Source organism: Nyctereutes procyonoides, unplaced genomic scaffold (assembly GCF_905146905.1).
Source record: "Nyctereutes procyonoides isolate TBG_1078 unplaced genomic scaffold, NYPRO_anot_genome, whole genome shotgun sequence".
NCBI lineage: Eukaryota > Metazoa > Chordata > Mammalia > Carnivora > Canidae > Nyctereutes > Nyctereutes procyonoides.
In genome coordinates this window covers 77,634,050-77,652,815 of record NW_026575126.1, presented here as the reverse complement: position 1 = coordinate 77,652,815, position 18,766 = coordinate 77,634,050, and the positions used below count along the sequence as shown (strand labels likewise).

The 18,766-nt window shown below is 37.7% G+C and overlaps 2 protein-coding genes across 2 annotated transcripts in view; one reads left to right on the top strand and one right to left on the bottom strand.

Moving 5' to 3' along the window:
- VKORC1L1 (vitamin K epoxide reductase complex subunit 1 like 1) overlaps positions 1-18,766 on the top strand; it is a 69,766-nt gene that overhangs the window by 2,347 nt on the left and 48,653 nt on the right. The gene's annotated exons all lie outside the window — the stretch shown is intronic.
- LOC129519601 (microtubule-associated protein RP/EB family member 1-like) lies at positions 8,030-9,328 on the bottom strand. The gene has a single exon (XM_055340266.1). It carries the CDS (start codon positions 9,250-9,252, stop codon positions 8,446-8,448), a length of 807 nt encoding a protein of 268 aa, XP_055196241.1. The 5' UTR covers positions 9,253-9,328; the 3' UTR covers positions 8,030-8,445.

The window sequence follows — 18,766 nt, the reverse complement described above, 5'->3', positions numbered from 1 at the left end:
GAGAGAGAGAGAGAGAGAGAGAGAGAGAGAGGCAGAGAGAGAAGCAGGCTCCATGCATCGGGAGCCCGACGTGGGATTCGATCCCGGGTCGCCAGGATCGCGCCCTGGGCCAAAGGCAGGCGCCAAACCGCTGCGCCACCCAGGGATTCCCCCCCCCCAATATGGGACTTGATCCCCCAGACGCTCAACCACTGAGCCACCCAGTAGTCCCTCTTTTTTAGATTTTTAATAAAGCACCATAAAATAAATAACATCAAGTAGAATATTAAGAGTATATATGTATACTAAGTATATATAAGTATGTAAGTAAGACTAAAAATAAGTGGATCTCATCATAGGGTTTTTTTTTTTTTAAGATTTTATTTATTTATTTGACAGAGCACAAGCAGGGGTAGTGGCAGGTAGAGAGAGAGGGAGAAGTAGGCTTTTTGCTGAGGGGGAGCCTGATGTGGGGCTCAATCCCAAGACCCTGGGATCCTGACCTGAGCAGAAGGTAGATGCTTAACCCACTGAGCCACCCAGACACCCCTCTTTATAGTTTTAAATGTGAATTTAATATGTTGTGATTGGAACTAATGTTTGTGTAGCTGTGTACACAAAATATTTTAAATCCAGTGCTCTCTAAAGGAGGATAGGTAAGAAATAAGACATGGCTAACAAAAGGAGTTTATTTTCCATAAAGACAATAAAATTATTTTCAAGACACTTATTCAGTTTGATCAGCCTGTTTATAGACTACTTGCAAAGCTACGTATATGTATATGCCATATGTGTGTGTGTGTGTGTGTGTGTATTTAATGGAGGTTCAGAAATTTGGAAATTAAAATGGCTTGAGTCCGATTTATAGACCAATTTTTTTTGGAATAGGGAGAATAAACATCATTAAAAGTTTTTATTTTGTCAGAATGACTTTAAATAAAATCACATTATTGGAGACCTCAAGTAATTCTTTTTATTTGACTTCAGTATTGTTGCTATTAGCAGAAGTATTAAAAAATCTGACTATTTTAGGAAAAGAAAGTCTGGGCCCAGATTAGAGGGAATAGAATTGCAGATAAAGGATAAGAAAAGTTATGTGATTTAAAGAATCCTGAGGAGAGTCCTCTACCAGAACCCACTGTTAACTCATGTGACTTTGGATTGCTAAAACCCACTTTATTTTCATTTCTCAATCCTTAACTCACTTGATCCAAATAGAATAGAGATTAATGAGAGAATCTTGAGGGATGTGTGTGTGTAAAGTTCTCAAGTATTTTGGGAGCCAACTCTCTAAGGGAGTAATTCCCAGACTTTGGATTTCTTTCCTTTCCTTTTTTTTTTTTTTTTTAATTTTATTTTTAAGTAATTTCTACACCCAGTATGGGGCTCAAACTCACAACCCAGAGATCAAGAGTCACGTGTTCCACTGATTGAGCCAGCCAGGTTCCCCCAGACTTTGGATTTCAAAAGAAAAACAACCCCCCCCCCCAAATTGGGAGGGTGCGGTGGAGTTGCCAGTTTTTCTGTTTGTTTGTTGTGTGTGTGTGTGTGTGTTTTGGCCAGGTCTAGCCAATAAAAACAGCAACAGCAACTCACATCACTAGCTACTTTCACCATCATTTCATTTAAAGAAAGGATATTTTAACTCAATTTGTAGACAGAATTTCAGAATAGAAGAATCAACTAGCTTTATTAAAAGATTTTCTTTCTTCTCCTTATTTTTCCTCATTTTTATATAAATCAGTAGATAGTCTGTTGCAAAGCTGCATCAGTTTCCCAGTCAACATTAAGTAACCCTCATCTGGTACAGAGCTCAGATCCAAAGATTCTGGGTGGGCTCCTACCTCTGCTACTTGTTAGACTGTGGTCTCAAGCAAGTCACTTATCTTCACGGAGCTTCGGTTGCTTTTTGTGTTAAATGGGGCTGTTAAAACCTACTTTGCCAGATGAATAGTGAGATTAATCATGATATAAAGAATAAATACCTGGATGATACCTGGAATAAATTATATACTTAGTTATAGCTATTATCATTGATTGGAGGTATCACCTTTTTTTGCAGTCTCTGATAATAAGAGACTCACTCATTATTATTATTATCTCTTATTATTTTTTTTATTATCTCTTATTATTAAGAAGAAACAGGCTCCGTACGAGGAGCCCGATATGGGACTTGACCCTGGAACCCCACAATCATGACCTGGGCCAAAGGCAGATGCTTAAGCACTGTGCCACCCAGGCATCCCTTTTTTCCTTTTTTTAAAGTAAGCTCTATTGCTCAACATGGGGCTTAAACTCATGACCCCGACTGAGCCAGCCAGGTACCCTGAGATATTACATTTTTAGAATAGAACCTAGAAGTCTTTGCTGCCCCTTGCTTTGTCCACCTAGACTCAGAGGTTAAACAGCTTGCCCAAGGTAACAATTAATGGCAAATGGGGACTAGAAGCCTAGCTTCCAAAGTACTTGTTTAAGGACTGCCCCCCCCATTCTTTTCAGTTGAATTTTTTTTTTTAAGATTTTATTTATTCATGAGAGAGACACAAAGAGAGGCAGAGACATAGGCAGAGGGAGAAGCAGGCTCTCCGTAGGGAACCCAATGCGGGACTCCATCCCAGGACCCTGGGATCTCGCCCCGAGACAAAGGTAGAGGCACACGCTCAACCACTGAGCCACCCAGGCATCCCTCTTTTTTTTTTTTTTTAAGATTTTATTTATTTGTTCATTTGTTCATGAGAGAGATACGGAGAGAGAGGTAGAGATGCAGGCAGAGGGAGAAACAGGTTCCCCCTAGGGAGCCTGATGTGGGATTTAATCCCTGGACCCCGAGGATCATGACCTGAGCCAAAGGCAGATGCTCAACCGCTGAGCCACCTAGCCGCCCCTTCAGTTGAATTCTTGTATAGATAATGCTTCACATTCAAAGATACTAAAGCAAACATGGTGAATAGTCTTTTTCATACCCCTTCACTCTGACTTGAAGTTCTCCCTCTCCGTAGGCAGCTGTGAAACTTTCCAGAGCCGGGATCCCTGGGTGGCGCAGCAGTTTGGCGCCTGCCTTTGGCCCAGGGAGCGATCCTGGAGACCCGGGATCGAGTCCCACGTCGGGCTCCCAGTGCATGGAGCCTGCTTCTCCCTCTGCCTGTGTCTCTGCCTCTCTCTCTCTCTCTGTGTGACTATCATAAATTTAAAAAAAAAAAAATTGAAACTTTCCAGAGCCATTTTATGCATACACAAGCATAAATATGACCATATTTTTCTTCCCATTTTTAAACAAAGTTATCATATTATACATTCTGATCTATACCCTACTTTTTGCTAGCATTCTTTCCATCACCATATATATTTAAGTGCTTATATTCGTACTTGGTGCAATGTTAATAACTGCTAGTATGTAAAAGAAAATTTGTTCTAGAAGTTAGTTTTGACTAATAAAATATTGGTTCTTATGTTATTGTTTCTTGGTCTGGAAATTTCAGAAGCAGTATGAACTTAGAGTATAAGAGGAAAGAATACATTACGAAGAGTAACTGGACTGCCATGTGTTAGAGATAACTGTTAATATGTAAGATAATGTTTACTGTGTGCAAAGCAGTGTTCTAAATGCTTTACTAATTTAATTCTCATAACAGTCCTATGAGGTGCTTTTTTTTTTTTAAGATTTTATTTATTTATTTATGAGATAGAGCGAGAGGCAGACACACAGGCAGAGGGAGAAGCAGGCTCCATGCAGGGAGCCCGACGTGGGACTCGATCCTGGGTCTCCAGGATCAGGCCCTGGGCCGAAGGTGGTGCTAAACCGCTGAGCCACCCAGGCTGCCCCTATGAGGTGCTTTTATCACCATTTTACAGATGAGAAAACTGAGGCACACAGAATGTAACTGAAAGTTGATTTAAATAGTACGGTGGCAGAAGCCTGATTCTAACCCAAGCAACCTGTCTCAAAAGTCCAAGCTCTTTACTACTACTTTGAATTCCATTTAGATATAATACTGATCAAGTGATACCTATATCAGCCAAATATTTAAAACTGTGCAAACATTGGTGCCTTTTTTTTAACATCTGTATGCCAAAAATGCCTAGATTTTGCATTATAGCTTTTACTTGTTTAGAGCAATTTTTGGAAAAGCAAGGACATTATTATGAAGGCGTGGTATTCAAGAAGCTTCTGGAGTATTTGCTTTTGAAGCCTAAACTTGTGAAGACAAGGCATTTGTCTCACCTAGTTAGTGAACAGGCATGCAGAGGGGTGAGCTATCAGGAAGACTTAGCAGAATTGCTAAGAGAAGGAAGATAAAGGGCATCTAGGCACCTGGGGTGGGAGGGGAAATTGGTTTGAATTTGTACTAGGGTGGGGAAGCTCTTTCCGAGAGAGGTGTTGAGTCATGGATCCACTGTACATAGAATCAGAAGAATTGGGCCTGGGGTGTGGTGCTGGCTAAACCACGATATAGAAGTAGAATTTAAGAGGGATTCATTTCCTTGATGATGTGGAAGACTCCAGGGAACAGCAAGAAGAAAAGCAGAAGATGGTGGCCATTTGAAGGAATAGCAAGTGGTCCTATTTGAATGATAGACCCACTTGGGTGGAGAAAGGACTGGAATCTAGAGCTTGTCCAGAAAAATGCAAAACCAGGCATTCTTGTAAACCACATGTTCTTGTAAACATGGACAAGACTTATACACACTGATCCTGGGGTTTCTCTCCTCTGTAGTATTTATGTTCAGTTGTACTTAACAGGTATTAGATGTTCAGTTTCCAAAATTCATTCCCCCAACTCCTAGTTCTGTGGCAGTGCAGCAGGGATTTCATAAGCATTTGATTCACATTTTAACATGTTAAACTTTAAAACATTTATAAGCATGTATATATTTTCAAATGCATAACATGCTAAATCAGTAGAGACCACTGATTTATACCACCAGGTTATCTCAATGGTGTTATGCTAGATGAAAAAAAAGTGCCAGTCTTTAAAGGTTACACACTATATAAATCCATTTATATAACATTATTGAAATAACAAAATTATAGTGATGGAGAACAGATTAGTAGTTGCCAGAAAGTTCAGAATTGGGGAAAGTGTGGCTTGGTTAAGGAAGGTAGCATATAAGGGAGCCTTGTGGGGAAGGAATATTCTGTATTTTAATTGTGGTTACACTGAAGCTACAACTGTAATAAAATTGCAAACTGGTGAAATCTCAGTAAACTCTAGATTGTACTAAGGTTAGTTTCTTGGTTGTGGTATTGTACTCTAGTTATGCAAGGGAGGTTTGGTGAAGTGTGTTAGGGACCATCCTGTGCATTTTTTTTTTTTTTTTGCAAATTCTTGTGATTTATAGTTATTTTAAGATAAAAAGTAAAAAAGCAATTATTTAGAATATTTGAGGGAAAATAAGCAAAAGGAAAAATTAAAAATATCCATAATGCCAACACTCAGGATTGCTTTCTGTGTGTAGATAACCTGAATTTTTAAGAAGACTGCTGATTAGGATTATAGCTTTATATTGGTATTTAAAAAATTCAGGCTAGTGCTTGTTTGCTCTTGTAAAATTATATCAGCAAATTCACTACTGTAGAACTCTCATTGCTTTATGGTATAACATGTGACTGCCTTATGCATAATACACTGATGTCTTGATTATACAATTTATTCTTAGAGATTTAACTTAGAAATGTTCTTCTACTTAGACTTTTGGACAGGTACAATAAAAGCCTTAGAGCATTAATGTACTATTAAAAAAAGATTAGCATTTGCAACTGCTAATCTCTTTGGATCAGGTTTTTCTTGATACTGCGCAATCAAAACAGAACAAGTCTGACCGCCCCCAATTATCCATAACTTAAATAAAGTTTGTGTTAATCAAAAGACCTTCATTGTAAATGTTATAAACTTGAGCTTTTATTTTTTTATTTTTATTTATTTTTTATTTATGATAGTCACACACAGAGAGAGAGAGAGAGGCAGAGACAGACACAGGCAGAGGGAGAAGCAGGCTCCATGCACCGGGAGCCCGACGTGGGATTCGATCCCGGGTCTCCAGGATTGCGCCCTGGGCCAAAGGCAGGCGCCAAACCGCTGCGCCACCCAGGGATCCCCTAAACTTGAGCTTTTAAAATACACTGATAGAGTGAAATACTATTTTAATCTGTTTTTCAGTATAGATTCACATAAAATTTCATTTGGAAAAACATTCTTTTGCTAAAAAATTCTTTTAAACCATTAGATTATAAACTACAGTTTCTTTTGTTATATAGCATCTGTAATTTAGGGGAATGTCAAGGATGCTGTTGTCCTCTTGTGGGATAATTGGCCTTTTCAAAAGAATCATTGTTTTTGAGAAGTAAAATCATGGAAGATCCATGACAAAATAAGAATTAAAAGTGGAGTATAATCAATTCTTCTGCTTTTAAAAGTTTAATTTACTTCTGCTTGTGCATTATGCTAAGAGTGAAGATCACAGTCATTAAAGCAAGAGTACCTGGATTGAATTCTTGGCTGCATAATTTGGTCTCTCTTCTCAGTTTCCACTTCATAAAATGAGGGTAACAGTAGTGTCTAACCCAGGATTATTGGGAATATGAAGTACACCAATCCATCAGTATGTATAAACAGTCTTAGCACAGAGCGTGGCACAAAAGTAAGTGCTCGTAGATGTAGCTAATATTTTAAAAAATGGTTGAGATCATATTGTGTACATATATCTTTTTTCCCCTCATTTAACATGTCACAACTATTTTTTCTTGTTCTTAAAAATTCTACTAGTAATGAATGTAAGAGAATGTTAGGAGCCCTGTACCCTTGTCATTGGGTATTCTCATTATTTAGACCTTTATGAATTTGTTTTATGGAAAATATCGTCTATGGCAGCCGCAGCCGTGGTGGCGCAGCGGTTTAGCGCCGCCTTTAGCCCAGGGTGTGATCCTGAAGACCCAGGATTGAGTCGCATGTCGGGCTCCCTGCATGGAGCCTGCTTCTCCCTCTGCCTGTGTCTCTGCCTCTCTCTCTCTCTGTGTGTCTCTCATGAATAAATAAATAAGTAAAGAAAAGAAAAATATCATCTCATTGTTTTGATTTACATTTCCCCCCAAGCAGAAGCAACTTTTAGTTGGTTTTCACATTTTTATTGTTTTTTAATATTTTATTTATTTATTCATGAAAGACACACAGAGAGTGGCAGAGACACAGGCAGAGGGAGAAGCAAGCTCCATGCAGGAGCCCCACTTGGAACTCGATCCTGGGTCTCCAGGATCACGCCCCAGGCCGAAGGCAGGCGCCAAACCGTGGAGCCACCCAGGGATCCCCTTCATGTTTTTATTGTTTGCACTTCTTCTCTTTAGTCTTGCCTGTATACATCTTAAAATTTTTATGTTGATTAGACAAATGCCTTATATATTTAGAGGATATGGATATTTTAACATTTGTTAATATTTTTGCCATGTTCTTTTTTTTTTTTTTTTTTACGATTTTATTGATTTATTCAAGAGAGACACAGAAAGAGAGGCAGAGACACAGGCAGAGGGAGAAACAGGCTCCCCACATGGAGCCCCATATAGGATTCATTCCCAGAATACGGGATCACGCCCTGAGCCAAAGGCAGATGCTTAGCCGTTGAGCCACCTAGGCATTAATTTTTGTAGTACATAGATTTTTTTTTAAGTGTGCAAAAAATTTAATTATTTTTCTATGTAATTTTTTCCCATAGGTTTTAAGATTAGAAGGGCATGTCTCATTCTGATGAGTATTTATGATTTCTTTTAGTTTTGAAAAAAAATTCCTTAATCATGTAGAATATAGGTTACAGATGAACCTGTAACCTAATTTTTGTATAGACATATGTTTAATGTTCACTTGAATTTCTTCTGGAGATTGCCTGTTTATACCTTTGTGCATTTATTTCTCTTCTAAGTTGTCTTTTTTTTCTTATTGGTTAGAGGGAATTCTTCAGGTATCACAGTAATTTTTTGTTATATGTATTACATATATTTTCTTCTTGTTTCTCACCTTTTATTTTTTTATTTTTTTATTTTTTTTAATTTATTTTTTTTAAATACTCTTAAGGCATTTATTTATTAAAACGTTCTCTGCCAAGATTTCACATTAGCTTAAAATTCAAATCAGTCTTTACATTTCTCTACTGAGGACTCCACCTCAGTGTATGACATAAAAGCACCTTCTCCAGCAGTGAGTGTAACCAGCATCCACACAGTGAGCCCCATGGTCAGCCTCTCTGTTCCCCAGGTGACCCAACTAGATGTTAATACTGCTCTGCTACAGGGTAAAAGCTCCTAACTCAAACTCATTGGAAAAGGGGTGAAACTTCTGCAAAGTGCACTTTAAGAAGAGGTACTGTTTGCTCATTAAAAGAAACCAGTGAGTCCTCTAAGAATAATAAAAGGGGATATTTTACAGTTAAGCACATGATTTGGAGTGAAGAATTCGGATGTTGCTTTGCTGGTGCAGGCTGTTAATACTCTTCTTGTTCCTCCTGTGGGCCCCCTTCATCAGGTATCACAAAGCCTTCATCTGTGGCATAGAGAATGTCCACGATCCTCTGCAATACAGGGTTGTTTTCCCCTTCGTTCTCCTGGCAAATCAATTCAATGTTTCTTAGCTTTCCAAAGTAGAAATCTCTCTCTTTCTCCAAGTCTTCGACGGTAAGTTTCAATACATTGACCTGCTGCATCAATTCAGCTGCTTCATCATCCCTGTTGCCCACACCAGGATTCTTTCGCACCACACCCGGGCCAGCCTTAGGGGTTGCAGTAGTTCTGTGTGTTGCAGTGGGCCTCTGTGGAGCGGCACTGCTAGAGCTGAGAGGTTTCTTTGGTTTGTTCAGAGCTGGAGCAACAAGGGAGGGAGCCACTGCAGTTTCTTGACCTTGTCTGGCAGCTACAGGGTCATAGTCTTTTCCATCATAGTTTGCATCAAAAAACTTCTTGAACCACTGAACAAATACAAAATTGTCCTGAAACTTTCCTTTTACTAATTTGTCCACAGGAATTATTTTGTCAACACCCATTCTCTTAAAACCTGCTTGTAGTATTTTGAAGTTCTGGATGTATTCATGCTCTAGTTTAGCCTGGAATTTCACTTTCTTCAAGGCAATGGAGCCAGGGAATAGCATGTCCATAAACTGACAATAGGCAGCCCCTGAGCACAACTGTTCAAGCTTTGTCAGATTCAGCTGCAGAGACTCATTGATCCAGGCCAGCATATCATGTCGACTTAGGTTATCACTGGTGATGGACGTTGGGTATACGTTCACTGCCATCTTCGGCTCTCAGCGGGACCGTGTCCACTGCCTGTGCCCGGCTTCGATTCCGTCTTCGTCTTGTTCAAACCGCCCAACCCCGTTTCTCACCTTTTAATTTCATTAATGGTATCTTTATTCAATAGAAGTTGAAACTTTTTCATGTGATGCCATTTTTGACTTCTTGGTAACTTTTAGGTTGTTTTCTTTCTTTAATCTTATTTAGCAAACTCTCTAGCATCCTAAGATTTTTTTTTTTAACTTTCATGTATTTTGTTTGAATTTTTTTCATATTTAGCTCCTTTTAGTTTGGAATTTACTTTTGTGTGGGACGTGAGGTAGGGATCTAACTTTTCTAAATTGGTGGGCTTTTGCCTAACTCCATATATTGACTTGACCATATTTGAAATGACACAGGAATTTCCTTATATGCGTAGGGTCTCTTTTTGGATTCTCAATTCTGTTCCAGTAATATGTTGTCTGTTTTTCTACATATTTACATTTACTACAGTCCCTCTCTCCCCTGTGGCTTTAAATAGTTTGATATCTGATAGGGCAAATATGCTCATTTTAAAACATTTCTTTGGCTATTCTTATGCATTTACTGTGTCAGGTGAATTTTAGAATTTATTTTGATGAGCTCTAAAAAACCATTCCAGTGAGATTTTGAATAGGATTATTACTAAATTTATAGATGGATTTGAGACAGAGTCAACCTTTACTTACATTTTCCCATCAAGGAACAAACATACCTATTTAATCTGGGGTTGCTAACCTGTTGTTATTTTAACCTAGATATCCATTGTAGTTTTGTTTTGTATATGATGGATGTAGTGCTGGAAATTAAGAAATTTCATGATGGCATTCTGGACAGGGATCCCAGTAATAGAATTCTCTCCAGTCTGTAGCCACTCTTTTCAAGTATGTAGGGTCCCTGAGGAGGAAATTTGTATTAATATTTGTACCTGCAAATGAAAACTAAAATGCTTTGTATTTTATTCTTAACTGGAACTTGGGCACTAAACTCCCAGGACAAAAGACTGGAATGAGCCCAGCTGGGTTCACATGGAAATGCTTTTTTATTTTTTTCTCAATCGAGTTAAGCCTAAATTGTTTCAAACTAAAACAGGCTGTGAGATGGACCCCGTTCATCTCTTCAATTCTCAAACATGGCTAGATTTTTCCCATGTGATGTGAGCAGAGCCTGCACTATCTAACTCATTCCTGTCAATGCTCAGGGCCATGTAACCAGAGAGCACATTTGCTTTGGCTGACTGCTGATCTGGCCTTGGCCACATGCCTCAGCCTTTTCTGCCTAAGTAGTAGGTTTGGCCCTGGTTCTCACTTAGAGAAAAGAAAGCCCTCTTGAGGCTTACCTTTTAATGGTGATTCTGTCCAGTATCACACACACCCAATCAGTGCTCTCAAATCTGTCCACTTTCTTCCTGAGAGTCAGAGAAAAAGAACAGTCAGGGAGACTTGATCCCTCACTTCTAAAGATAACACAAAAATTTTCAGCCGTTCTCAGAAACATTGGTTTTTCTCTTGGGTTGTTACTTGTCTCTAAACCAAAAAGAGGTGGAGTAAAAAACTGGCTAAGTATTGCACATAACCCATATCCTTTCTTAACTATGCATCAACCTGCAGTGGGTGACTTATTACTCAGGAGATGTTCTCTTCCCTTGCTTAATGGTTCATGACATGTTCTTGATTTTCCTCCTACCACTTGGTTCCTTCTCAGCTTTCTTTACTGGCTTATCCTCCTGTACCTGCCCACTAAATGTTGACACACCAGGGATCAGCCCTACACCCTCTTGTCAGTTTTTCTTTCCCTAAAGTCACATCCATATCCATGGCTTCACTCAAAGATGAACCTAAAATTTAGATCTCTAGCCTGGAAATTTATGTCTCTAGCCTAAATTTTTTTTTTAAAGATTTTATTTATTTATTCAACGAGAGACGTACACAGAGAGAGGCAGAGACACAGGCATAGGGAGAAGCAGGCTCCAATGCAGGGAGCCCAATGTGGGACTCGATCCTGGGATCCTGGGATTATGCCCTGAGCTGAAGGCAGATGCTCAACCGCTGAGCCACACAGACATCCCTCTAGTCTTAAAATTTCTCTCTCTCCTTTGAACTCTAATTCTGTTTATGTAATTGCCTGCTGGACATCTCTGCTAGGATGTCTTCAAAGTACTATATTTAACATGTCCAAGATTTAATTAATACTCTTCCCTGGGACACCTGGGTGGCTCAGTGGTTGAGCGTCTGTCTGCCTTGGCTCAGGGTGTGATCCCGGGATCTGGGATCGAGTCCCATGTTGGGCTTCTTGCGAGGAGTCTGCTTCTCCCTCTGCCTATGTCTCTGCCTCTTTCTCTGTGTCTCTCATGAATGAATGAATAAATAAATAAAATAAGTAAGTAAGTAAGTCTTTAAAAAAAAAATTCTTCCCCTGAAAATGCTGTTTCTCATTCCAGTGAAAGGCATCACCACCTCAGCAGTTGTGCAAAGCAGAAACCTGGGAGTTGTCTTTGGTTGTTTCTACATGAAATCCAATCAGTCAGCAGGTCCAATTGTTTTTTTTTTTAATCTTTTTTTCTGATTTGTAACATACACATGGAAGAGTCATTGAGCTGTGCATCTTTTTTCATGTAATAATCACAAACTGTAACCCTTGTAGCCAACAAACATTCAGGTCATTAAATACATCTATTTAATGATTTTCAGCACTTCAGAAAGCCCTCCTTTAACTCTCTCCTTATTAAATATTCTCTTCCTCCTTCTCAAGATTAACTGACTTCTTTTATGATAGTTTTTTACTTTTCTACCTAAGGTTGCATCTAAACTTGGTAGTTTAATTTTCCCTGCCTTTTGAACTTTATAAATAGAACCATTTAGTTTGTATTCTTTATTCCAGCTGTTTTCATTTAGCATTATCGTGTGAGATTCATCTGTGTTTTATAGAGCTATAGTTTGTTTCATTGCTGAATATTCTGTTAGACAAATGTATCACAATTAACTTATTCCTTTTTTTGAATGGACATTTAAATTATTTTCACTTTGAAGCAGGTATGAATTATGATGCTATGAGCACTTTTGTGTATTTTCAATTTTAGTTGATAATGCCAGACTGTTTTCTAAGTGATTGCAATAATTTTGATTCCTACCAACAATATATCAGATATCTGTTATTCTACCTGTATGCCAACCCTTGGAATTGTCAATCTGTTAAATTTTATTAACCATTCTGGTGTATATGTAATGGATTTTTGTGGGTAGTTGAGATGTATTTCATATACATTAAAATGCAAAGATTTTAAATGTACAGCTTGAAAATGTTTTCACATATGCATGTGCATTCCTATCACCCAAGAAAGTTCTCTCATGCTCCTTTTCAATCAGAAGCTGTTATTTTGACAATCCTGCTTTGACTTTTATCACTATAAATTTGTTTTGCCTATTCTTGAACTTGATGTAAATGGTCTCATAACAGTATGTACTCTCTTGTGTCTGGCTTCTTTTGCCCAGCATAATAATGTTTTTTGCAGTTCATCCAAGTTGTTGGTTTTATCAGTTATTTTTTATTGCTTAGTGCCATTGTATGATTTTACACACCCACATGCATGCACACTCTTATTTCTCTAGGGTATATATTGAAGGGTGGATTTTTGGGTCATAGGGTAGGTGTTTAATTTTATTAGAAACCACAGAATAGTTTCCCAAAGTGGTTGTTCTGTTTAAATTCCTTTTTTTTTTTTTTTTACTTCTTATTTATGATAGTCAGAGAGAGAGAGAGAGAGAGGCAGAGACACAGGCAGAGGGAGAAGCAGGCTCCAGGCACCGGGAGCCTGACGTGGGATTCGATCCCGGGTCTCCAGGATCGCGCCCTGGGCCAAAGGCAGGCGCCAAACCACTGCGCCACCCAGGGATCCCCCCTATTTGGTTTTAATTTGCATTTCCCTGATTATTGATGGGGTTGAGTAGCCTTTTATATGTTTATTGGCCATTTGGATTATCTTCTCTTTGAAAGACTCATTAAAGTCTCATTAAAATCTTTTGCCCATTTTTCTGCCTGGTTTCATCTTACTCATTTTAAGGTACGTTAACATATGTTTGTATATCTGTATATATGTGTTATATATATGTATATTGTAAGATATGTATATACATATACATATATATTTTTTCGGGTAAGCTATATTGCAGATATCCTCTTCTACCCTGTTGCTTGCTTTGCCTTTTTGTTTTCTTAAAGGTGTTTCATTAACAGAGATTATCAATTTTAACATAATTAGCATTCTACTTCATAATCAGAGCTTTTTGTATCCTAGTGTTGAAGATATTCTGCATGAAGATACTTTCTATTAAATTTTGCCTTTCACATTTAGATCAACATTCTTTTTTTTTTTATTTTTTTTTATTTATGATAGAGAGAGAGAGAGGCAGAGACACAGGCAGAGGGAGAAGCAGGCTCCATGCACCGGGAGCCCGACATGGGACTTGATCCCGGGTCCCCAGGATCGCGCCCTGGGCCAAAGACAGGCGCCAAACCACTGCGCCACCCAGGGATCCCTAGATCAACATTCTAAGTGGAATTTTTTTAGTGGTCTGGGTTGGAGTCAACTTAATTTTTTTCCTGTATGACTATTCAGTTATTATTATTGTAGCACCAGTTTAAGATCTCATTCTCCCTTGCTCTGTAGAGTTATTTTTTTCATAAATCAGCTGATTTGTCTGGGCTCTTGTATTCCAAAAGGATTTGTCTGGGCTCTTGTATTCCATTCTTCTATTTGTGTGTCCTTGTGCCAGGGTGCCACTATCTTAACTACTCTATTTCAGTAGTTCTCTGGGACTATGTCCCTTTCATTTCTGGGACCAGGTAGGTCCAGACCTTTTCAGAGAGTCTTTGAGATCAAAAACTATTTTCATAGTAATAATAAGATGTTATTCACCTTATTTTACTCTTTTCCCTCACCAAGTGTACAATAGGTTTTCTAGAGGCTGCATGACATGTGATATTGAAACAGATTGAATGTAAATGCAGGTATGAGAATTCCAACTGTCTCCTCTTAAGCCAGATATTAAGGAAATTTACTTACAAAAATGTAGAACATTGCCTTTCTTTTCATTAAATTGTTATGTTTTGTAAAACAGTTATATTTCATGAAGAATTTATCCCTGTTAATATGTAATCTGTTTCTTGTTTTTTTGTTATTTTTATTTATTTGTTTTCATTTTTTTAAGATTATTTATTTATTTATTCATAGAGACACAGAGAGAGAATGAGAGGCAGAGACACAGGCAGAGGGAGAAGTAGGTTCCATGCAGAGAGCCTGACGTGGGACTCTATCCAGGGTCTCCAGGATCACGCCCTGGGCTGCAGGCAGCGCTAAACCGCTGCGCCACCGGGGATGCCTATTTATTTGTTTTCAAATTTTTATTTAAACTCAGTTAACATACAGTGTTATTTTTAGATAAGCAAATATTTCACAATTTTGTGTTAACTTCAAATGTGATAAATATAGGTAAAATCACATTAACTAAAATCCTATAGAGTCTCCAGTTTGAGAATTACCTGATCACCAGTAGGTAATGAGTCTTGGTTATTGTTTGCCCCTTGCACTTGCATATATGTTTTAGAGTCTGCTTATAAGTTTCTGCAGAAATACGCATTTGGCCTTGAATAATACAGTTAAGGAGAGGTTTTGCACATCTTCTGAACAATTGTTAAAGAAAAAAGTCTACATAGAAATACATTATTAAAAAAACTTAACAAGAAAGCAAAGTATATCTGAAAAATATGAAACTTTAACAAGGGACATAAAAAAATTCAATAAATACATGACACATAACTTGAATAGGATAACTCTCACATCAGAAAGATGTCAATATGCCCTCTAAATTGTTGTGTTGTGTATTACTAGATACACTTTTGCATTTTGTCATTTTAAAATTGAGATATGCCTTAAAATTGAGGATACCTTCAGGGGTGCCTGGGTGACTTAGTGAAGTGTCTGACTCTAGATTTCAGCTTAGGTCATGATCTCCAGGTTTTGCAATGAAGTCCTGTGTTAGACCAGTCCTATGGGGAGTCTGCTTGGGATTCTCTCCTCTCCTGCTCTTTGTCCTGCTTGTGTGCTTGCTTGCTCTCTGTCAAATAAATAAGTAAATAAATCTCTAAAACAAAAGAAATTAAAGAAACCTTTCATTCATTTCTGGCAATGTTGTAGTAGTGAAGAAGTTTTATTTATGAACATCGTAATGAATTTATTTTACTTATTTTCCTTTAATTATAAGCACAAGTCACCTATGATATAAAGACAAAACAGTCTGGGATGCCTGGGTGGCTCGGTGGTTGAGCGTCTGCCTTTGGCTCAGGGTGTGATCCCGGAGTCCCACATTGAGCTACCTGCAGGGAGCCTGCTTCTCCCTCTGTCTGTGTCTCTGCCTCCCTCTCTGTGTGTCTCTCTTGAATAAATAAATAAAATCTTAAAAAAAAAAAATAAAGACGAAACAGTCTGTAAGTCTAAAAGATGTATTTTAATAGGCCTAAAAGAAAAATCCTCAATCACAAAACAGGAGTCTGTTCATGTGGCAGTGTCCTTTTTTTAGTGCTGCATAAAATTGTGCATCTTATATTGAAGGTATTTTGGACTTGATAAAACATAATTTGTAAATTCAGTGTAATCCCAGTAAGTATTTCCACAGGCTTTTCAAAACTTGATTCTAAGGTTTCTATGAAACAGAACCAAAGCAGAATTTTTCATAAAAAATATGAAACTCAATACTCATGAAGAAGGGGGTTGCTGCTGTTAAAGTCAGTGTTAAAGCTGAAGTAATGAAAGGCTCCAGAGCAGACAGGTTATCCCTGGAACAGAGTTGACAGTAGTGACATAAACTGTTTGTTTATAGAGCTGTTACAGGTAATAAAACAGTGAATTCTTTCATAAGTAGTGTTGGATCAACTTAGTAGCCATTTGAGGAAAAAAAGCTAGCTTGTCATCTCATAAACACAAAGACTTTTATTGAGATGTAATTTACAGATAGGAAAGTATACATATTTTAAGGGACCAATAATACATTTTGTGAGTATACACACAGAATCTATCATGTAGATCAAGATACAGACTATCTCTGGTCTGGCATCCCCCAAATTTCCTTTATATGCCTCCCAGTCAGCCCCCCTTGGTAAGCCACTTTTCTGACCTCTATGCAGAGGTTTTGATTTTGAAGTAAATCATAGTAAGTCTTCTTTTGTGTTTAGCTTTTTTTGCTTAACGTTATGTCTGAGATTTATTTATGTTGCATGTAGCAGTTCTTTTATTTACTGTGTGTAGTGTGTTATTATGGCACACTTTATTCTGCTGTTGATAGAATTTTTGGTTGTGTACATTTTTTTTCTTTTGGCTAAGATGAATAAAACTGCTTAGAACATTCTTGTATGTGTTTGGTAGGTGTTAAGTACTCATTTGTTACTCCAATTTGTTATTGGAATTGAATGGAACTACTAGAATATATATGTGTGTGTGTGTGTGTGTGTGTGTGTGTGTGTGTGTGTGTGTGTGTATAGATAGATTTAATTTTAGTATATACCCCCAAACAGTTTTCCAGAATAGGTGTACCGGGTTACACTCTTACTGGCAACATATGAGAGTTCCAGTTGCTCCTAAGTTTTACACAATACCAGAATCCATGAAGAAGAAAATTGATGAATTGGCCCACAAAATAAATAAAATCTTTTGAAAGGAGGGAAGGTGCTTCCGTGGCTTAGTCGGTTAAGCTCCAACTCTTGGTTTCAGCTCAGGTCGTGATCTTGAGGTTGTGGAACTGAGACCCCTGTTGGGCTCTTGTGCAGAGTGTGGAGCCTGCTTGACATTCTCCCTCTCTCTCTACCTTCCAATAAATGAATGAATGAAAAATTTTTTAAATCTTTAAAAAAAAAGAATTAACATACAAAAATGGTGGATTCTTAAAACCATAATGGTGAATGAAATAGCTGGTGTGAAAATACAAGTTTCAAAACAGACGAAATTAATCTGTGGTGTTAGAAGTCAGGATAATGTTACCTCACTGAAAAGGAACACAAAATGAGCTTTTGGGGGCTTGTAATGTTCTATCTTAATGTGGGTCCTGGTTACAGAGTTATGTTTACATTGGGAAAATTCTTCAAGCTGTAAACTGAGAATTTATGTACTTTTCTGAACATAAACTATAATTCAATAACAAATTTTAAATAAAAATAGCATTTATACACAGTCATAAGGAATGTACATACCCTTTGTTTAGCAGTTCTTTTCTGTGCTTGTAAATACACACACACACACACACATATATATATATATATATATATATATATATATATACACACACACTCTTATACATGGGGGTTAAACAGTATGAAGACATTAATTTCTATGCTTGTAATAACAAAAGTTTTGGACAAAACTTATATATATATATATATATGCACACACACACTCTTATACATGGGGGTTAAACAGTATGAAGACATTAATTTCTATGCTTGTAATAACAAAAGTTTTGGACAAAACTTTATTACCTGTGTAACTAATGGTATTCTTACGTGGTGAATTAGCAGCCCTTAAAAGGAGTTCTTTGTGAACTAATTTAGTAACATCTCTTAAAATATTTTAATCTTTTTTTTTAAGATTTTATTTATTTATTCATAGAGACAGAGAGAGAGAGAGAGAGAGAGAGAGGCAGAGGGAGAAGCAGGCATCATACAGAGAGCCTGATGTGGGACCAGGATCACGCCCTGGGCTGCAGGTGGCGCTAAACCGCTGCGCCACGGGGGCTGCCCTCTTAACATATTTTAAATAAAAAGATCAAGCAAGGTGCATGAATGATAAATATTATATGCTAATACAGTTGACCCTTGAGCAACATGTGGATTAGGGGCACTGACTACCTGTGTAGTCTAATCTGCATTTTTTAAAATTGAAGTATAGTTGACATGCAGTGTTACATTTCAGGAGTACAGCATTATGAATCCATAATTCTATACATGCAATTACACTGTCACCATACAACATTACTGTAAAATTATTGACTGTATATGCTGTACTTTTCATCCCTGTGACTTACTTTATAACTGAAAGTTTGTACCTCTTCCCTTCACCAGTTTTGCCCATCCCCTCACCCACCTCCCTGGCAATCACAAATTTGTTCTCTGTGAGAATTTTTGTTTTTGTTTGTTCATTTGTTTTGTTTTTTAGATTCTACATATAATGAAATCATGTAGTATGTCTTTTTCTCACTGATTTCACTTAGCATGATACCCTCTAGGTCGATCCATGTTATCGCGAATGGCTAGATTTCATTCTTATGGTCAAGTCATACTCCAGTGTGTATGTATACCCCATCTTTTCTTATCCATCCGTCCATCAGTGGGCACTTAAGTTGCTTCCATTTCTAGGCTATTGTAAATAATACTGCAGTAAACGGAGGTGCATATATCGTTTCAAATTAGTGTTTTCATTTGGGTAAATACCTAAGCAGTGGAATGGAACTGTTG